Raw genomic sequence first — 22592 nt, 5'->3', positions numbered from 1 at the left:
ACCACACCCAACTTCTATTCCTTCCGGGGTTTTTTGTTGTTGTTTATGTTTTCAGTGCTGAAACTGGGCTTTTCCCTCTCATGTCCCTCTTGGCCCTCCTCCCCTTTTTGCCATTACTGCTCAACTACTGGGTACATGATCAGCATCTCCAGCGGCTGTCAAAATAGAAGATTTGGTAACCGAGCAATACAAGGGGCGAGGAAAGGACACATCGCCTAATGCATTTTTGTGCTTGCAAAATGTTACAACGTGCATTAATTACACCTTCGGGTTTATAGTTGGAAACATTGCAGGCTGTTCTGACACACCCACTGGACTCAGGCTTCAACCTCTCATCTTTTCCCACCGCTCCTATACTATTAAGTTTGCTCACTAAGGTTCATTGTTATAGTACATCAGTTAAGCTGTCCAAAAGAGGGCAATTGGGCAGTGACAAGACAAGCTCATGTGTAATGTGAAAGAAATGAATGTGGTGATGCATGAAGTGTAATCTCTGCAGTAACATATCAGAGACACCAGTAGGTAATTCACTAGTCATGGCATTGATTGATATGCTTAGCAATCTGCTAGAACTATTAGCCCCTGCACCATTAGGAAGAAGCGTATTTAAAATCTAAGGGGTGCCCTTATGTGTGCCCAAGGTACGTAAATGTAAATCCAGTATTTCTAGAGTCCTGTTCTGGCAGTGAAGTGAGAGCTACCCTTGTCATTGCCATCTTTTGTGGAATCCGGAGGCTGGTTTTGTCTCTCCTACCCCGTCGCCCAAAGTGGCTTGAGAATTCAGTCATGTTGGACTACAACACAATTTTTTTTTATCAGAGACATGATGGCTTAAAACTGATGTCATTATGAGGTTTAAATCAACTTTCTGCTTGCTTGAACATGGTCACCTGGGTATGGATGTACAAGGACAAAAAAAGGTTGATCAACTCTGTTTGTCTTTGAGCCAGTGATACCTGGGGTTGTAAAATTGAGTTCCACGAGCAGTAATCTGTCAACTGTCCCCACAACATACATTTTTTAAGCCTGTGTCTGCATTTTCTTTTATAATGAAGGGGTCGGTTGTCCTGGAAAAAGAAATGTAGTAAGGCTCAGAGGTTATGTGTTACAAATGCCAGTAGTGGCCACTTTGTGATGCAGTCACCAGGGTTCTTTTACATACCTGCTCATGGCCCTGGCTAAGTCACCTTAAACATGTATAAATATGAAAGTATGAATAGACAGTAATATTTCAAAGGCCTTTTTTTTTTTTTTTTTGCCTGAAGGCATTATGTTATGAAATGGAAGGACGTTTTTGTTGTTTTTAAGAGTACTCTAGAGTCTTCTCCGGTTTATATAATGAGCACATGGGCTTTTCTCTCTGATTTCTTGAAGCATCTGAACCCACCCCCCCCCACCCCAAAATCAGTAATTCCGTATAGAAGTATATTTTCATTATTATTCCCACCTTTGAATTTTTAAAATGGGAACTGTAGATTACATGGTTGGTATATATACCTATAATGAATTTAACGTGGTACCGTTATTCCTTTCTACCACATTGGAAATATGTGTGATGCTTTTTGGAAAATTGATAACCGTTGAGTCTGATGAGTGACTAGCTTGCCTTTTATCTGTCTTAATTCTATCATGAGATCCCGGCTGTCAAATAGCAGCATCCTCCTGTAGATAGTACGCACTGAAGTAACAGTTTAACCTCACAAGCAAGGTGTAGCATTGATGGAGGAGAGTGATTTGACTGCCTCTCTGTAGATCAGATGAGGATGTTCTTAAACGTAATTATCACAGTCAAATTTGACCCCAAAGTATGCCTGTTGTCAGTGAGTTGCTGTTTTATTTACCATTTCCCCCTGTGAGTGATGAAACGCATTTGCCAGCCCACTGGAATAAAAGGAAAGTGGAATAACATTAATGTACTCTTAGGTGTAACAAGTGTAACAAGACATTTGCCTTTGTCTTTATTGGCTGGATAAACAGCTTGCTGTTCAAAGAACTTCAAAGTTCCGCTTTTCTTGGAGGGAAAGTGTTAACGCAGTTGTTCGAAACTGTGTTCTTCCATTTTTTTCACCTCCCATGCAGCTGACCCAGAAATCAATTAGTTTGAGTTGAAAAATAGGCGGCTTGTTCTTTTCATGTGTATTTACTCCCCGGAAAATAAAAATAGGTGTTGACTTGTGTGGCTTTATATCAATATGCTATCATCCACAGACAAGCCCATTCACTCTTGTTTCAATTGAGTAAACAGTGGTCGGAGGGTCAGCCATATTCACAGGTAATTGTTGGTGTGCGGACATCAGTGGCAGGCCTGTTAGCTACAAACACATCCCACATGTCACTTCGGAAGGTGTTTGAAAATAATAGCCCAGATGCAGCAGAACCGGACGCGGGATTGTGTAGTGACCTTTCCCTTTGTTTAATTTGCCTCCGAGGCTTAATTTCAGGGGACAAGTAATAATTGAATATGCCTAATAACTAAATGCTCATTTGGGACAAAATCCATCAAAATATAATTGGCATTTGATTTTTATGAAGGGAGAAGAAAACCGAGTTGGCTGTCGAGGATGCGTTCTAAGAATATCTGACCACTTAATGTATCATTGGAAGCCTCCTTTTATAATATATATTAATTGCAAATACTTGAGCATTTGAACATTTTCGTGGAGAACCGTTAGGAGAGACCAACTGTTTTTGTTAACGCTCCTCTCAGAAAGGCGGGGAAGGTTATTGGTCTGCTGTGCAATAATTTACTCCTCTTTGATATGCAAACGATCCACGGTGAATATAAAAAAATCCTATCAGACTCATTTCACAGTTCTTAACCACTCGGATTCTCTGGAGTCCATTGCCTCATTAGACCAGTGCTCTCCAATGCTAGCATAATTAAAATCTTTAACAGTTTAGCAAAGTAAAGATGTTTGGCTGATCACGTTGAGATGATTATCTATCCATTGTATTCTAAATGACAAAAATAAATTAAATTTAGACCTTGGCATTTTTTATTATGTGTTTCAAATGAATATAATGCACACAGCCTTCTTTTTTAATTCAATACCTTAGGTTTGGTAAGAAACACGCCTGTTTCGGGTGCTTCTATGTAGTCAGAAAATGGCAGGCTTTCTAGGATAGCTGTGTTACAGTTGATTGAAACAATGAACTGCAGTCCAGACATCCAGTTCTAATGTGGAATTGCCTTATGCTGTACAGGGTTTACGATTTCCTTTCGCTGTCCTTTAGAAGGAACTGCTGTTTTTTGTTTGTTGGTGTCGTGAGCTACCATGTAGAATCTTTTTCTTCTCTGCCTGTATGCGCTAGCATATGCATTGAGGTGGGATTTGGAAATCATGGGCTGTAGAGGCATGCCTCTAAATAAAAATGATGAGGCCATGATAGCGAGATCGACGTACTGTATCTGTCTCCTCTTGGGGAAGATACAGGTTGACACTTACTCCTCAAGACCCAGGTTCATTTTGACCCCCTTAGGACACAAGAGAACTTTATTACTCCAAGTTTATTTTATGTTTGCATTTTATTCTGCAATGGTTCATTAGCATTGATCTAAGAAATGACAGTAATAATAGTGTTACTTGTTAAAAAAAAAGTTACACAGTTTTTCAGTAGACACATCCATCAATTAAGCATGTGGTACTAGAAACCAAAATTAATGAGGAAGATAGGTGTGTTAATGAAATAATCATAGTATAATCAATTTGAATGTTAAAAGTTGAAAAGCATTTCAGGAAGACGATATGAATTCATAATTTATGTCTAAAAGTGATTAATAAAAACTATATTTAATAACAAAGCTATTTGTCATCATTTAAGACTTAAGCACAAAAATTATTCATTTTGTGGTTCCTGTTGTCATCATAGTAGAGTTGAACGAATTTATTTTGAGCCCCTTCTTTGTGTCTAAAAATACAACATCTATCTCCTTTTCAAAAATCTAGAAACAACAGTTTGGATGGAAGCATACCATCTCTGCAAAGTAACTGTGTTTGCAGTCCTTTCCACAGAGGTCTTCTGTGTGTGACGAGGGCACTTCACCTCGGCTGTTCAGTGGGGGGACACGGTTGTTACTGACCGTACTTGCCTGACTTGGGAGGGGGGAAAACGCACGCACCAAAAAAAAAAAAAAAAAAGAAAGAAAGAAAGAAAAAAAAAAAAACCCTAACACTAGGCTTTGTTTACTGACTCTTTGATTTAATTACTGTTTGAAGAGGACGGAATTAGCTGTTAATTGATTTAATTATCCAATTTGTTTGTTTCAGGCATGATTCCAACTGAACTGCAGCAGCTCTGGAAAGAAGTGACAAGTGCTCATAGTGCAGAAGAAACCGCAGGCAGCAATCACAGCAGTTTGGATCTGACCACGACATGTGTCTCCTCCTCTGCACCTTCCAAGACCTCCTTAATAATGAACCCACATGCCTCTACCAATGGACAGCTCTCAGTCCACACCCCCAAAAGGGAAAGGTAGGAATGAGCCGCTGAGCTGTGTCCAGAACGGTCTCTGCCACGGGCGGGGTGGGTGGCCTTGTTCAGCCATATCTCAGCGATTCCTAATTGGATCCATGTGACTTGAATGTGCCTATAATTACTTTAAGAATGTGTTCAATATGGTTTGGGTGTGAAGCATCTAATTATTTTCACCTTTTCAACATGGAATTAGCGCTTATATAGGTCTACCCTTAAGCTTAAGAACCCAGGCAGAGTTAGTTTTTCCCTGCATGGGTTGGATTTCAAGGGTGCAGGCTTATTCTTTGGGCCAAGGGCTCACCCCACGCAAGCTGAACTCCTGGGCTCGAAACACCTTCTAAGGGAGTAGCAGAGTCTGGTACTAGCAATTATGAGTCACAGGTCAAGAAAAGGTAGCATTTAGTCGCTCTGTACTGCCCTCCTTGAAGGCCTTTTTCATGGTGAATACTCAGCGAAGGTTTGAAGGATGGAGAGCTGGAAGGGGTCTGTGTATATGCACACACAATCCGTGTATATCCACACAAATTAAAAAAAGAATAAAGTCTTCCCTTCCAAAGAGGACTGCAGTGCTGTCTCAGTTGCTCTATTCCTGTTAGGAAGTGAACACTTTATATTTTACAATTGCCCTCAGCTTCACTCGAATGTTAGCCGACGCCACGTTTGTTTGAGATAGCCAGAATACATCATGGGAGCAGAAGAGGTCTAAGAAAATGAAGCTGTTAATTCATGCTACTGGATCTCAGCACCCAAAAGCATTAATACTACTGTTGAATGCTTTTCAGAAGTGGAATATATATAATGCTCCTAAAATTAAAAAGATTTATTTTCAGTGTACTATTTTTAAACCATTTCCCATCTATTTCGTATGCCCAGCTTCTCCACACAGAAGAAAAGAGACTTTCAAAGTAATGTGTGATAGTAAATGTCACTTCCAGCAGTAAAAACAAATTCTGTATTTTGTTTTTTTTTAATAAAAATGACTCAGTGAAAGTTTTTTTAATTATATTTTTCACTTGAGCAATTACAAATATAATTTCATATATTTCGTGAAATATTGAGCATTAAGAAGCCCACGGGTTTAATTAGATTTGTATCTCTCTACCAGCAACATTTTATCCATTTTGAGATCAGTAATCACAGAAACTGCTATGTGAATATTTGTGCCTGTGTGTGCGTGTGTCACGTTCAAGCTTAAAAACGTGAGAGGGTCTGAGAGATGGAGATAATCTGTTTTAACCGAAACTTGCTACGATCCCTTTAAGATCACTTGGGAGTTTCTGTGGCAGACATAGGGGAAGTAAAAGGTGTTTTAAATGACTGTTTGGGACAAATTGAAGGATGGAATGGTGGACTGTAAGAATCTGTGTGGAGCCACTGGGCCACATGTGGCTTCTGTTGTTTCCAGTGAGGATAGATTTGTATGTCCGGAAGCCAGTCTTAGCTCTTGCTTTATTATCTCTTACGATGTCTTTGTAATTAAAAAACAAACAAAAAAACCCTCAACATTAAATAGCTTTCAAAGAAAGGTTCCAGGCTGTCGTCCCCTGCTGTACTTGCTTTTGGTGTGTAAGGCTGATGATGCCCATTTACTGCAGAGTGATCGAATTACATCTTCATCCGTAGGCAGAACGGGCCATCCACTAAAAAAAATGCCGACTGATGCACTTAAGGTATTTGTTGCAATCTTGTCGGCCATGTGGAGCCTGCACGGATTTCCTGTGACACAGAAAACTCTTCTTGTTTAGATGCACTGTGCTCAGTTTCATTCTGAAAGGTTCTGTATCTGCAGTCAGGTGATAGATTAGCAATGAGGCAGGTGGGAGAAGAATAGCCCTTTTCAAACATCTTAAGGTGTATTTGAAAGTAAATGGATCTGATGGGCAGTCTAATTCCAGGAGAGTAAGTTTGTTGGAATATTTCGTTTTTTATGGTCCTTCCTTGGCTGCACAACGGTTAGGCTTAATCTTCATTATGCTACCTGGCCAAAATTAGAATATGGATCGGAAAAGAACTTGGGTTCTCCTCAGCCTTAATCTGGCTGTAAAATCGGGCTGAATTTCCCAGTTATACATGTAAAGAGGAGACAACTAGGACATTATATGCCACTCCTTAATATCTGATCTCTCAGTTTATATCATAGGGTAGGTTCCTAGTTGTGGCTGAATTAAAAGAAAATTCTAGTGACCCTATCTTAGCCGAATGTAGTGAACAAGACAAATGGGTACCTTAGGTTAGAGATAATTCAAAAGTTACAGACTTGCAGAATCGATCATTAAAAATTCAATTATTAGTTAGCCAGCTTTGTGTACGTACAGGTGCTTTTAATGAGGTTTTATCTGGTTTTACCTTATGATTGTTTTTTAAATCAGGAATGTGGTATCCTGTTCAGTGGAAAATGGTAAAAAAAAAAAAAAAAAAAAAAAAAAAAAGCCATCAGTATAAAAATACGTTTTCACCTGTGCGCTGCCCGGAGGTTTCTCGCAGGGGTCCCTTGGAGAATTGTCGCCCCTTCCTTGGCAGTGCATGTGTGAAACACGTAACTTTGTGGGCTCTCCGTTGACTTCGGCGTGGTATCCTTTCCCCCTCTCTGTCCTCCTGGAGCAGTGTCTGAACAAGCAGAAGCCTCTGTCGCACTGAATAATAATCTAGCCCTTCAAACTCCCATCTCAGGTGAACAGCTTAGGAATTCCTCCTGCAAGGATTCAGGGATGCCCTGTGTGAAAATGGGTTGGAAAAAGGCAGCATCCTAGGGGTTTTTGTTTTTTGAAGTAGTCACCTGTCTGACAGTCTCACCGAGGTCACATATTTCTGTGTCATTTGGAAACTGCCTCGCCCCCGCCCCTCCTGCTCTTGCCCCCTTGCGTTTTGCGGGCTCCTGTGAGCAGCCGCTGTAGCAGCAGCTCTGGGGTCTGGTGAGCTGCAATCTGTTAAGGAGATAAATAATGTGCTTGGCACGACACTCCTACTCTCCTCTTTAATTTGTCTTACACAAGGAAAATTATAATTAAATCATTCAGGGTAAACCCTTGAGTGCAGAGAAGGGAAAAAACACACTTTGGGAAAGATTGCCAATAGAAACCCACTTCCCTGTTGCGCAGGGTAGAGACATTTATCAATATTCAGCACTATTACGAGAGGAGCGGCCCATGTGATTTGTGAGGCGGATGCCAACGCTCAAATCAAGGCTTGTTAAGATCCTGTCCCTGCGCAATCACGGACATTCAGCATCATTAGAATTCAGTACTGGCGCCGTGCTTCGTGCTTTGATTTTCTCCCAGCGATTTAATAATGTTTATTGTGCTGATTATATATACATTCATTGGTGCAATAAACATACCTCGGTTGCCAGCGCCTGGGAGAAGCGTGGCGAAGGTGAAGTTCAGAAGGCAGGAGCTAGAGGTAGCTGAAGAGGAAGCAGGCACGTTCGCCTCTCTCGCTGCCATTTTATTCCTGTGGACCAGGGAGCCGTGACGTCTTAGACGAAGAGATGAAACTCAGACCTGGGATACCTGTGAACATGAAGCTGTGATGTTGTTTCCTTAACTTGTCTGTCTTGCTTTAGGAAATTCCAAGTTTTGGTGTGGGTAAACAAAACCAACGGAATGCAAATGAAACATTTATTAAAATGCTAAATTTAGTAAAGCCCTTTGAGCTTCTTGGATCAAAGCAGCTATGTAAATACAAATAGCAATTACTACTTAAGTAATTGCCTGAATTAAAATTCTAAATATCACATTATATTATGGTGCACTAGGGAAAGGAAAGTGAACTCACATTTAATCAGTTCTTTCTCTGTCCCGAGCACTGGCTAAACTCTTGTGTTTGGAGTGATGTCTCATTTTATCCTCGAGACTGCTGGGAAGCAGTTGGGAGTATTAGACCCATTTCACAGACAAGGAAATTGAATCATGGGGATTAAATAACTGACAAAGAGTCACAGAACTGGTTCGTGGCCTATAAAAGATCCAAATTCAGGCCCGTCTCTTACTAAACAGCACTTAAGGTTTTCATTCAGTCCAGAAGTGAATATTTAATTACGATAAGAATGACCCTCCTAAAATAAAGTTTAAATTTAATTTAAAGCCAACAAAACGTATGCTGACTTCACCTACTGTGTGCCTATCAGCACATTTTATAGGAAAATAGCAGAGTTTGCTCTTTTAAGGCAGTACTGGTATTTACTGGGCCTTTCCTAAAGGCAGGGGGCGGGTAGGATTTGTAAAATATAAACCACTCACAACGTGAAACAGCACAGAGGGAGCAAAAAGGAACCCCATGCTGGATTTGCACACAAACGCCAAGCAAGCCTCCCTCCCTCTGAGACTGTCCCGCCTTTGCTCCTGGCCTCGTGAATCTCGCGTTTCTGCATCGAACACCTCATACGTTCTTTATCCTATTTCCCTTGTCCTCTGCAGTCTGCATTAGAAATATTCCAATTTGCTGACCCTTCCCAGCTTTTTGCTTTCAGTTCAGCCGCTGCCAGCTAACTTGAGCGTCGCTGAGAGTCACAGCTGCTCTAGATGTTAGCGTCGAGGCTTCCTTAAGCACCTGGCGGAAAAGGTTTCTTTCACCTTTGGCAAGACCATGGTTGTGCAGTCTCTTCTCTCTCTGCGGCTGTCCCGTTGTGCTCAGAATCAGGTGGCCCAAGTTGGGCCCCTTCCCTAACCTGCCCTCTGCCCAGTCCCCGTGTTCCTCCTTCCTTCTCCTCGTGTGTTGACACAGCCCCTTGTATTCCAGTTGCTTGCGTTTCCCACTTTTCCACACTCCACAGTGGGCAGCTGCCTTCAAATAACCCCTTAAAGGTTTTTGCTTGGCTAGTGCACTTTCAGACACAGTCTCTGTTTCTGATTTGTGGCTTCTTGACATACTGCCATGTGTTTGACTACACGAACAATAACATTTGTGTTTCCCGCCCCACTCTTTTCAAAAGGCAAGGAATTCAAACGTGGACAGGCCTGGCATTTCATTTTTCTTTCTTTCTATTTTTTTTTTTTTTTTTTGGAACGAAATTCTCTGTTGATGAATTGGTATTGGTGTTCTTGGTTTACTTGCTAAAATTCTAGAAGTTTGTTTGTAGAACTGTTCCACTTATACACGCCTTTATCTGTTACATGTTTTCATACTCATGTTGCCGGACTATTGAGCCAGAAATGTAAGCAGTCAGCTCTAGGTCACATTACTCTGAACAGCTCTTCCTCATTTCAACTGTTGTTGTTTTCTTTTTGAAAACCAGATGATTTCTTCTCGGTTTCTTTTGATTTGAGGCATTTTGAACCAACGAGCTACCCCAAATCTTTATTTTGCGTTAGAGCATTCCAGAGAGCATTCTCCCGTCAGACCGTCCCCGATTGTCTTCAAAATCATTACTGCTCCTTTCTGCCATTATGTGCTTGGGGCAGCTGATCTGTAATAGAAGTCAGCCACTTATGGCCTTCCAGCCACATCTGGCCCGGTGCTCATTTTGTAAAATAAAGTTTTATTGGAACACAGCAATGATAATTCATTGACACATTGTCTGTGGCTGCCTTCATGCTACAGCGGCTGGTGGGAGCAGTTGCAGCAGAAACATGGCCCACAGTGACTAAAATGTTTACTGTCTGGCCATTTACAGAAAATAATTTGCAAACTCCTGATTTTAGCTCTAAGCAAAGTGTTTCTCAGATTTCCTGATGATATTTTCACAGGTATTTTCAAAAATACATAGCTTCCTAGGCCTCTCTCCTGAAGAATTGGATTATACCCGTCTGCGATGGGGTCAGGAATTGGTATTGGTCACACATACCCTATGTTCTTGCTACTCAATGGCCGCCGGCCAGCAACTTTGGCATTACCTGGGAGGAGCATGTTAGAAATTCAGGGTCTTCGGTCCCACCCCAAACCCACTGAATCAGAGTCTTTGCTTTAACCAGATCCCCAGGGCTTGCTCAAATTTGAGAAGCAGTGCCAGTGGGCATGTTCACTTCACCTGGGTTTGGGCGCTGTTGGAAAGGGCAGAGTTTCCCCCCCTAAAATTGGATTAACATCCCAGACGTATGCAGCCCACAACGCTAGTGATTTGCCATTCTTGTGTGAACCTACACGTTAGCGGTAGAATTGCCGGAAGGAATCGCTAGCTGGTATGCAGTGGTGATGATAACGCAGCTGCTGTTTACTGAACTGTTAGTTAGTGCTGGACACATGCTTCAAGGATTCCACGTAAGCCCCGATACTGATCTTCCCATTTAATCCTGACGGTAACTCTGTGGGGTCCTGTCTTCTTTGTACGATGACATTTGAGGGCTCAGAACACTCGTGTAGCTTGCACCAGCAACACAGTTAGTTGGGGTACCAGGGAGGGACTGGAACCAGGGTCTCTCCAACCCTCAAGTCCTTGCAATGACTGTCATAGTGGAGTCGTTCTCAAGTAGGCTGTTGATCAGCACCACCTTGGCTTCATCCCAGACTCCGGGGTTACAGTCTCGATGGGGCGAAGCTCCGAGATCAGGATGAGGCCATAGCCTTGAGGGGTGAGAGCCTGGGGCCAGACGTATCTGTTCAGCCATAATTTGGGAGAAGCTCCAAAGGGTCTCAGAGAGCAGCTCTCCTCCCTTGCGTCGTCTTTTTGCAGGGAGGCAGATCGGGTGACTCGCGGCAGAGAATGTGAAGAGCAGGCTGGGCATGGCCTGTCGCGTGTCGTGAGGGACGTGAGTGAGAAGTACATGTCGCCTGTCATCGAGGCCTGAAATACAGGTGCTTCTTAGCCCCAAAGCGGACTGGCGGGAGCGACACCTGTCCCGTGTCTGTCTGTGTGGGCAGTAGACTGTGTAGGGCAAAATTATTTGTGTTTATATCAGGAAGAAACAGCCAGGTCCAATCAACATTTTGTACCACAGACGTGCTGCTGGGTGTTTTGTGACCATCATGCTTAGAAGAGCTGCATTCCGTTTGTCTCATGCTTAAACCCTGTTGCTTCTGGGTCTTAGAAGCAGGGAAGAAAGGTTCCGTCACGGCAGGGTGGCATGGTGTCATCTCTTGTCATTCATACATAGGATGGGGGGAGGGAGATGATCTTTACAATATTGGCATGCCATGAGGGATAGGTTTATGGATTTTCTTGACTGTTCACTTTGTGTGGTGATTAAAAAAAAAAAAATTCAGCCATTATTCTCTAACAGCTGTTGTATCTTATCTCAATAAAGTGGCTTTTACCATAACACACCATCATTAGACTCTATAAATCTTTTTCTATTTATTGTGTTTAAACGATACATGCTTTCCAATAAAATGACATCATCGCTCTAGAGAGATACATTCATTGTATAAGTTTCTCTTAAATTGGGTTGATTTTAATGTTTTTTCTTGGGATGTTATATAATACGCATCTTACCCATGGGCTATTTCATGTCTAATGTGCCCAGTTTCTCCCGCAAAATTATATTTGAGCCCCCGTTTTTCTCTCGTCATGTAGGATAGATATTCTTTTCTGTTGAGTTGGTCCTGCTAATAGGGTTTTTTCTGCCAGATCCCTTTGCTGGCACCCACCCATTTTACAGGTGTTTACACTTGTGTGGAAGGGGGGCCCCTCCCAAACACACTTTAGCTTTCTTAACATTTCTCTTACACTAAGAATGTGAAGGAAAGCATATGGCAGAACAGCGAAGACCAATTTGGAGGAAACCCTGACAGCATTTTCCCTTGTACCTTAAGAGTATCTTGTTGAAATGCACACGTAAGAACTCAAATTACAGAACAATTTCCTTTGGTGGACACGGGATCCATCCAGAAGTGGAAAGGGAAGCCATGGGTCTACAGAAAGCCATGTGGTTTGGGAAAGTCCTTAGCGTTCTTCTCTTCTCACTTAAATGATGAGTAGCACTCTCTTGTTGTTAAGCCAGTAATGGGGCCACATGAGGGGGGACCTGCACAGGAGGCTTAAATGAATGTCACGTTCTTTTTCGAGATTTCCAAAGCCTCCTGTTTGGCACTGGCTTCACCCCGTAGCCTGGCTCTGAAGCTGTCTCCGAGGGAGCCACCACCGTGCTGACGGGCTCACTTGGGTAATGCAAATGAGCGTGTTACATATGTACAGCAGTCCTGAGGTTCTTTATTCCACCCCCCTTTGTAATCAGTCAAGGCCTAACTATATTATAAAGTATATTCTCCTCATTAAAACAATAGTGGAAGCTCACAAAGGGAAATTGTTAATATGTGTTCCAGCTTGTCATTTCTGCCTGTGTGAATAAAGAAGATAACCGTTCCTTTGGGAAACTATTTCGGGAATTGAGCAACAGATATGCTAGCCAGAGAATTCTCTTAACTGTAATTCTCCTTTTTGTTTGTACTCAAAAATAACATCCTGATGGGCTCCTCGGTGCCTCTGCACATACAGAGCACAATTGCCACAGCCCAGGTGGTGTTAATATGGGACAATCCCCCGGGCACATGTCGCCAAGAGTTGTACAGCTTGTTCAGTGTCTTCGTCCATATGGCAGTCTGTACCATTCACAGGAAGGCGTCGGGGCTGTGCCTGGTGGGTACTGTGGTCAATGTAGTGTGAAGAGAAGGCTTCCACTCACAGCAGCCTCTGTGGTACAGTTTGTCTTATGGTAGATCTGAGCTATAACATGCTTACACACACACACACACACACACACACACACACACACACACACACACACTCACTCAACTAAGGGACTCCGGAAGAGCTTTGCTGGTTTCCTTCCCTCTCCTCTTCTTCCGTCCCCCACACCTCCCCCGCCTTCGTTTTCCAAAATGAAACAAACAGTTAACTGAGCAGGTATAATTCAGGTGCATGAAACATACCTGGATTACAGAAAGTCCATGAAACACACACACACACACACACACACACACACACACACACATTTTTCTAGGTGGTTGTTCATAGATAACTCAATTTAAAGAATACTTGCCTGTACTAGAATTCTTCTGTGCACTCTGTGGCTTTTGTTCCTTTTTTGCATTGTAAGTTGCAAAGCCTGTTTTCATGGTACAGTTTGGGCTAGTGGTTTTCGTTTTTCCATCTTAGAATGAAAAAGGGGAAAAGGAAAAGAAAATCATGACTGGGCTCAAATCTGAGAGTAAAACATTCCCTGGAGGTGTTAGAACTGAAAAGGGAGAACCAAGGCAACAGAGGTTTCCCAGTGAAGAAGGTGAAAATAGGAACCGCTTTAGGAGGCACTTTGGGAAATTTACCAGAAGGCAAAGCCTTCCCATTTATATACCTAAATGCTGTTCCGCTTTTGTGTAACTATTTGTATTCTTGTTTGGTAAACAAACAGACCCCATAGCAACTGTAGCTGATGATATTTATACTACCTGTAAGACTTCCCTAAACAAACAGACATACTTTTATGACCTTCAAATTTCATTCCTTTTATAGTCAAGGAAATCGGACTAATGCCAGGTTGGTTGGTTGATCTTTCTTTCTTATTTTCTTTTTCTTTCTTTCTTTCTTTCTTTCCTTCTTTCTTTCTGATTCCTTTCCTTACCTTTCTTTCCTTCTTTCTTTCCTTCCTTTTTTTTCTTTCTGCCCCTCTCTCTCTCCCTCTCCCTCCTGCCTTCTTTATTTCTTTGTTTCTTCCTTTCCTTTCCTTAACCTTTCCTTACCTTTCTTTCTTTCCTTCCTTCCTTTCTTTCTTTTTCTCTCCCTCCCTCCCTTCCTCCTTCCCCTGCCTTCCTCCTTCCCTCCCTCTCCCTTTCCCCTTCCTCTCTCTCTCCCTTCCTTCTTCCTTCCTTCCTTCTTTTTTTATACTTTGAAGTCCATTTTTGAAGGATTTTTCCTATGTGTGTATTTCACATCTTGGCTGTGAATGTTGAGTTTGAAGGTGTATTATGACAGAAGGAAAGAAAAACCTGAAGTGTTTGTGTAAATGATACGGTATTTGCTTTCAAGAGGGACCATTGAGTCATCTGGTGGAATTTTAGGTTATATATCAGAAAGGCTAAAACTCCACCGAAAGTATTACTATAGACCTTAGATTTGGACAGGCATCTCTGGCTATGTCTCTACCTTTTATATCTAAAATATTGATGGAAACATTCTTGTACGTATGAGCCCCTATCTTCAACTTCCCTTTTTCCACATGAGTCATATTTATGACAAGAACAAGAAGTCTCGTGTTAAAGATCAGTGTGAGAAATAAATGGCAGTTTGCTTTATTTAGAAAAAAAAATTTGACACCAAGAGCTGGAATAATCCAGTGGTGTTTGAATAAATTAGAGGGATTGTACAGGCAAAAGAAAAAGAAACTTAACAAGGAAAAATGGGAAGTTGTCCAGAGTTCAACAAAACTGGGTTCCTGAGTGGGGCAGAAGTCGCTGGACACTACTGACATGCATCCATTCATTCAGCAGAACTTACCAAACCCTCAGCACCTGCCAAGTGTCCTAGGCTGTAGGGCATGCAGCTGTGAGCTTGACGAAGTCTGTCCTCATGGAGCTGACAGTACAGCAGAAGTAGAACAAACAAATAATTACGTAATAAAAAGAAATAAATTCTGAAAAAAAAATAACAAAGCAAGGAAGAGAGAGGACTGGGTCTCGCAAACTTCTGTGAGGAAGTGACCCTTGAACAGATGGAGAGAAGTGACGGAACAGTCCTCAGGGCTTAGGACACAGCAGAAGCAGAGGCCTTGAGGCAGGGACAGAAAGAACATGTTTGGCTGGACCATGGCCCATACCTCATTTAGTGTGGGGGTGGCTGTGTTGTTTAGTGGTTATAGGTGTGGACTATGAATCTGGACTGCCTGCATTCCACTACAGGCTGCCCACTGAAGTGACTTAACCTCAGTGTGCCTCGGTTTGCCATCTATGAAATGGGCATGTAGCAGGCTGTGACACATAGTAGGTGCTCAGTAAATATTGAGTACTGTTCATTATTGTCAGAGTGGTCTGTTTGTTCGAACCGCATCTATTGAGCATTTATTATATATTAACCATATAGGTTCAGGAAATTAAATAAAGGGCCACCACCTAGTTCTTCCCCTGAAGCAGCTCACAGCCTGATCACAGAGACATACAGGGAGAGAGTTACTTGCAACACAGTGGAAAAAATGCAGTGATATGAACATATACAAAATGTGACACTGTAGGATTTGTGTTTTTTTTTAACGGTTATTTATTTTTGAGACAGAGAGAGACAAAGCATGAACGGGGGAGGGGCAGAGAGGGAGACACAGAATCAGAAGCAGGCTCCAGGCTCTGAGCCATCAGCCCAGAGCCCAACGTGGGGCTCGAACTCACAGACCGCGAGATCGTGACCTGAGCTGAAGTCGGACGCTTAACCGACTGAGCCACCCAGGCGCCCCAAGTAGGATTTGTTTTAAATGAGCACTAGAGGAATATCACACTGGATGTATTTCCACCCCCACCCCCACATAGGTAGCAGGTGAGATTTTTGAATACAGTGAGCTCCAAGAAGGAAGGTTCCCTGTCTCTTTTGTTGATTGCTAACCTCCTGATCATCCAGCATAGCCAGCCTGGTATAAGAGGTGTGAAATTTCATTGCAGAGAGACTAGATGAAATCTACAGGAGAAGGTGAACGAATGGAATGTTAAAGATTAAGAACCCGTTAGGTGTAGTTATATATTTGCTACCCTTTTGCCACAGATTGTAGGAGAACCTGCTTAGTCTTGTGGATCCTTACAGAGGATGCAAACAGGGAAAAAATCTGGGTTTCTGTTAAGAGTGCTCCTCAACCCTGAGTGAACTTGCAGTAGAATCATTCGGAGGACTGGCTGACCTACAGGCTGCCAAACCTCAGTCCCAGTGCTTCTGATTCAGTTGTTTGGGGGAGGGCCTAAGAATGTACATCTCTGACAAGTTCCCAGGGGCCATACTTTGAGAACCGCTGCTCTCACACATCCACAGGCTGTGGCGTTCTTCCCCTGCTACTATTCAAAGTGACAGAGAAGTGACGGAGAGAAAGGGACAAGTTCTTAACACCGCGACCCAGTGTAAACTATTTTACAGAACAAAAATTCTCTTAAGATTTCCTCATGCTGGCCTTTTAAGTCATTTGTAAGCGCTCTTGTTTTGTTTTTCTGCGTTTTTTTTTTTATGTCCAAAGATGATTTTTGTGCCTCAGCCATCTGCCTGCTCTCTCTCTCTCATAGCAGTTGAGCTCCTACTGATACTGTAAGGCCCACAGCAAATATTACAGCATTTTATGTTCGATCCGTCTGTTCAGTTCTCTTTCTCCCCAAATGGAAAATTGGGTACAGCTCTTTCAGAGAGGAAGAGAACTGGCAGTGACCTCCAAATGTATTTGATTATTCACTCCATCATTAATAAAAGTGTTGAGCATACATCCACACTGTGTTTTTGTTACACACGTGTGTAGTATAGTACCTGTAATATAAAAAATTAGAGGCTAAGGGTGAGAAATAGGCACCCATATACACACATGTATATTCTTAGAAAAGTCCTACTGTTGCTTTAACACGTGCATACAGAAACTATAATATTATCTTACTGCTCCCCACCGGGTCTTCTTATGAATCCCAGTTTGAGACTCTGATCTAGGAACCCAACGTGATGTTTATCACAAAATCAGTGTTTGCTTAAAACCTGCCAAAATAAAGGTAGGGAAGAGTTTAATCTGGCGAACGTTAATGAAGCGCCTTGTCCTACAGAGAAATAATGGTAATTACGTAAAGTAGGGGATAGATCTAAGGAAACCTAAATGCAAGTGCCTAATGGTTTTCAGCCAATTTGTATCTGTACGTTACTTGTGCCCTTGTCTGCTGCTTACTCATCTGGCCCTCACACTTTACTTACATGATTCTTCTGGGTCTTGAGTATAATTGTGCTGGCTTCCATAGACTGTTCCGGAGGAAGGACTAAGAAGAATTAGTATTGAACTTTTATTTGTGTTCTTTGGTTTTCTTGGGTAACTGTTGGTACTTCTAACATATGGACACGTTCCACATAGACCTTGTGAGTCACCAGTGCAAACACACTCGCATTGACATAATGAGAATGCCTGCCTAATGGTGTTAATAATTTTTGGATTAGTGGTCCCTATGTCTGTATTGACACAGTTGCTCACAGCCACTCTTTGGAAGGCATTCTGTTTTCTTAGCGAGATCCCAGTGTTAAGACTGCCAGTGGTAAACTCTCGTAAACTGAGGATGGCCCTTAGTGGTGTAAAAAACAAGAGGTAGACTCCTGCCTTCCCTTTCTTTTTTTCTCCCCTTTCTTTATTCCTCCATTCATCAGCACGCACACGTATGCACCCTGCTCTTGTCATCTCCTGCTCGCTGTTTGTGACACTCAGGCTCTCAGTCTCTGCTCCATTGTCCTGCTGGGGCGCATACTCCGGGCGTCTGAGAATCAAGATGGCGTGTTCTGCCCAGTGTCGCTGAAGGGAGAGACGGGGCAGATCGGTGATGTGGGTGGGGAGGAAGAGAAGTGTCCATCTCATGATCATGGCATCCCGCCCCAGGTTGGGTAAATCTTACCATTGACTTTTAAAGTGAGTAACCTAAGTCAGTAAAGTAGCGTAGTACCAAAAGGAATATGGTACCAAATGCCCAAAAATAAAAATATAAAAAATACACCTGTCAAAGTAAGTAAGTAAAGCCAGTTACTAGTCCCATCTCCAGCCTGCCCATGAGATGCCCCTAGATCCCATGTTTTACAGCTTTAAGTCCTAGGAGCATTGGATGTCGTGCACTCCGTTGTGGTGGCCCTTGGGGGGTTTTGTCCAGTAAGTTCAGGATGACCCCGAGGCTCGCTCTTCTCCCTTGAGAATTCTAATTAAAAGTGTGTCTTCAGAGACTTGCCACTCATTGTTAACTCGGGAAGATAATCCAGCTAGAGACTGAATCTCCTTGCAGAATAGGTCTTAAACTTTTGGTTTCCCAAACTTCAGTCATCTGAGTATGTGTCCCATTATCATGAGGTTAGCCATATCTACGTATCATTTCTATTATTCTCTTCAAATCAAGTCATTTTTTAAATTATAATTTTTTTTTTGAGAGAGAGTGTGCACAGGCGTTGGGGAAGGGACACACAGAGAGAGAGAGAATCCTAAGTAGGCTCTAAGCTGACAGCACGGAGCCTGATGCTAGGCTTGATCTCACGAACCGAGATATCGTGACCTGAGCTGAAATCAAGAGTCAGACGCTTAACTGACTGAACCATCCAGCCTCCTGTCAAGTCATTTTTTTAAATTTAAGTCCAATAAGCCTCATCCTAAGAAATGATACCTATGAAATCAGAGGTTGGAGATACTAGGTATGTTTTTAACTAATATAAATTAGAATAAATGTGCCAGTTTTTTAAAAAATACACATTCTGCTTTCATGTGATATTTTATGGGCCACTGTCGAGTGCATGCATGTCATATATTGGAATATTTTTGTAGGATTTCCTCTTTTTTAAAAACTTTTTTTAATGTTTATTTTTGAAAGAGATTGGGGGGAGGGGCAGAGAGAGAGGGAGACACAGAATCCGAAGCAGGCTCTAGGCTCTGAGCTGTCAGCACAGAACCTCATGCAGAGCTTGAACCCACAAACCATGAGATCATGACCTGAGCCAAAGTCAGAAACTTAACTGACTGAGCCACTCAGGCACCCCTAGGCTTTCCTCTTTTTGCTGAAGAGAGGGACCTTGACTGAATATGGTACTGTGCCAAGTGAATTGAAACCCTGCTTTCATGGTATGTTTACCCTGGTTTCCTAGAAAAGCCCAAAACTATCATTTATCTTCCTAAAAATCTAATTCCCCATCCTGTTTATTCACCCATACATCTTGTACTTCCGGGTCCGGGGATAGCAACCAGACAGAGAGTCAGGGGGCTGTGATGTTTTGAGTGGTCACATTCACCGATTCATCAGTTTATGGCAGGGTATTCCTGATAGATCAGTGTAGTATCTGGCAGACATCATTCTCAGATGAAAGCACTCACCGAATTTGGGTTAATGTAAAATTGGTGTTTATTAGACAGGAAGTACTCCTTTCCCCATGCTAACTTCCTTCAGTCTTACCTGCTTTGTGATACTAAATTTTAAAAAGCCTTGCCTGTATTTCTTAGGTAACAGGGCCAGGCAGCCTTTTTTTTTTTTTTTTGTTTGAGTCTGCAACTCTTGCTTGGTGAGGAGTGCCCAGGGTCACCCCTTTCCATTTTTATCCATCTCTAACTTGTTTGTCAACCCACAGTGAATAGGGCACCCCATGACCACTCCTTTAAGAAGCCAGAAAGGCTCCTTTAATAACAGTCCTTTTTAGGTCAGATGCTGAACAGGGAGCGCTCAAGAGACTTGGTATACAAGTTGTGGTCCGTGGCCCCACACCATTGATATCACACACGAGCTTCGCAGACATACACAGTCTCGGGCCCCAACCCAGAAGTACTAAAGTAGAATCTGCATGTTAAAAAGATATCCCAGTGATTTCTATCCATAATAAACTTTGAGAAGCATGACTATAAGGAAAGCAATGGAAGAGGAAGGCTGCGTTTCCTTATGCTTCCGTACAAGCATCCATCTTTTAAGCCCAGTCAGCATTGACTTTGAGTCCTGCCGTGGCCAGTTATTGTCATATCTCTGTATAGCTTTTAACTAATTATTACTTAATATTTTTCTTAAAACTGACTAACCTAAATAGATTTCATGAAAATTAAACACTGAGGGTGCCTGGGTGGCTCAGTTAGTTGGGCATCTGACTCTTATGGTGGCTCAGGTCTCGAGTTCAGGTTGATGAGTTCAAGTCCTGCATTGGGCTCCCTATTGGAGCGCAACTTAAAAAAAAAAAAAAATGTGACACTGGCAAGTCATGAATCTGATGTATTGGTCGAGTTTTTTTTCTAGTACACATGAACCTGAATTCATAACTATGAAAGTGAGGATATTTGTATATCATTCGAACTCACCCCACGCACCGCTTTTGTGGGCCCTGCCCTGAGGGCCATTGCAGGGAAAGAAACCCTGTATTTCTTACAGGATAATCTGTAATGCAAGGGGGGAGGGGAAACTCCTGGACCTAAGGAGTTAAAAGCTTGTACTTGAGATATAAAGTTAGTTGAGGTAGCCCTCACATCTCGAGGCACAATATTGAGAGCAGATAATAACAATAATCTCAATCATTGTTTAAAAGCACAAATCTGGCACTTAATAGACTAATTCACAGTCACTCCAATTGCAAGTTTTACTCATGAATATCATATCACAAGGGAATGTGAAATCCTCTAATTAAACATGATTTGAAAAGCAGCAGAAAATTGAGATGATGAGCGTTGTGGGGAAGGAGAGTCAAGGATTCACCGCATGAGCGAGTGGGAGAGAGAGAAGCGTGTGTGTGTTCCAGGTGGTGGACACTCCATCTTCACTCCCTCTAGCCTGGGCTGTGTCGTGGGCTTTCCTCCAACACCCTTCTCTCTGTGTAAGGTTATAGAAATGCTGGCCCACGTACTTGTGGAAAACCAATAGAGAAACACGTAGGATGGCGTATTTCTGAAATGAGGGAAAAGCAAAATGAAGGTAGTACGCTAGAAAAATGTCTGAGCCATCTCCCAGCTTTCGATGGGCCTTGAGAAGCCCGCCTGCTTCTTGAAGTGTTTTCAGTGAAAGTGAAAGGAGAAAGGTCATTTTTACAAAGCTGCCAGGAAAAAGGATGCTGTACTCGCATCCTCATTTCCCCTTTTCCCACACATCATTTGCGCGTTTGTAGTCAGGTGTGAGACCTTCTCCTCCTCTTACTGCAGCGGGACCCATGAAGAAACTCGACCTGTCATTTTATTTTCCGTAAGGGACTTTGACTTCCACGTGGTTTGCAGGATATACACAATAGTAGGAAAGACGTCAGAAGGATCAACTCTAGCATGGAACATCGTGGGAGAGATTTAAGTAATCTTCTCTTCTGCTGTTCATCCGCATCGCTCCATATTATGAGGTCCACTGTGATGGCGTTCCAAAGCCAACTCACCTAGTTTGGTGTCATGGAAACCGACATGTTGTATATATCATAAATGTATCAGTTAGTTCATGAACATTTGGTATAAATAAATCTGAAGGCATGTTTTCTGATACCACTTCATCACCAGAAATCAAATTCATAATCCCATCTCTAAACCTGAGAAATCCCTGGTCTGATACTTAAAATGTCATTGAAACTAGGATGTGGTAGCAGAGTAGAAGGCAGGGAAATGTGATAAGAACTAAAAAGTGAAGCGAGAGAAAGAGAGAAAGTGGTACCATATCTGTGTAAGTTGTCATTAAAGAATTAAACAAATAAAAGAAGAAGCTGTAAAATAGGGGCTTTCAGGGGCACCTGGGTGGCTCAGTCGGTTAAGTGTCTGACTCTTGATCTCAGCTCAGGTCTTGATCTCAGGGTCATGAGTTCAAGCCCCCCACTGGGCTCCATGCTGTGTGTGGCGCCTACTTAAAAAAAAAAAAAAAGTGGCTTTCATGGACACTTGCCGTGGTTATGATCACAGTTTAATGTAAGGCACTTTTAAGTACTAGGTAGTCCTGAAACTGTATCAGGAGACCATCTTTCTGGAAACCTGAGGTATCTGGAGTCGTTAAATGTTTTGGCAGAGAGTGAGCAGCCCCTTGCCACCCAGCCAAGATCACGGGCTGTGACAGATCTGAGAGAGAGAGATTCTGTGACTGAAGTGGTAATGGGGTGGACAGAAGCAAGCACGTGCACGTGGACAAGAGAGCAAAGACTTGGAAAAAAGACCAGGAGAGACTTGAGCCGTAGGGAGGCAATAGTTCATTTTCTCAGAGAACTGGTCTTCGTCCGTAGTAACCTCGGTGCCTGTCTCAGGGTCAGTATGCCACTAATTTTTGGCTGGCTGAATGAGAGGCCAAATGGTGGGAAAGAGGGAGGTGATCAGTGGCGAAGAGAGGGAGGCAGAACCGCTCCTAAGTGGTCGAAGGTGGCAGCAAGGGGATCGCTTGCAGTTTTGGGGGGGGGGGATCTTTGTAGAGGGTGAGGAATAGTTTAGAAGGGAAAAGCTTCCTGCTCCACAGCAGCGGTAAGGATCTGTTAGTCCTTACTAGAAGGCATAGACGACCTTCGTCCCTTCAGTCAGTAATCACTAAGCACCTCCTCCTCATTCATCCACAAGGTGTGTCATTTTTGCCCAGTGCCTGTGTGCAAAATG

The 22592-nt window shown here is 42.6% G+C and overlaps 1 protein-coding gene across 9 annotated transcripts in view; it reads left to right on the top strand.

Moving 5' to 3' along the window:
- FOXP1 (forkhead box P1) overlaps positions 1 to 22592 on the top strand; it is a 386554-nt gene that overhangs the window by 297090 nt on the left and 66872 nt on the right. For all 9 annotated transcript variants that reach the window (XM_053897308.1, XM_053897310.1, XM_053897311.1 and 6 more), the window contains one exon: positions 4269 to 4473. In XM_053897308.1, coding sequence (XP_053753283.1) covers positions 4269 to 4473 — 205 coding nt within the window. The remainder of the gene's footprint in view (positions 1 to 4268; positions 4474 to 22592) is intronic.

Source organism: Panthera pardus, unplaced genomic scaffold (assembly GCF_024362965.1).
Source record: "Panthera pardus isolate Hobbes unplaced genomic scaffold, ASM2436296v1 HiC_scaffold_8, whole genome shotgun sequence".
Taxonomy (NCBI): Eukaryota; Metazoa; Chordata; class Mammalia; order Carnivora; family Felidae; genus Panthera; species Panthera pardus.
Note: the sequence above shows the minus strand (reverse complement) of the source record. Positions and strands in the feature narration are given on the sequence as shown.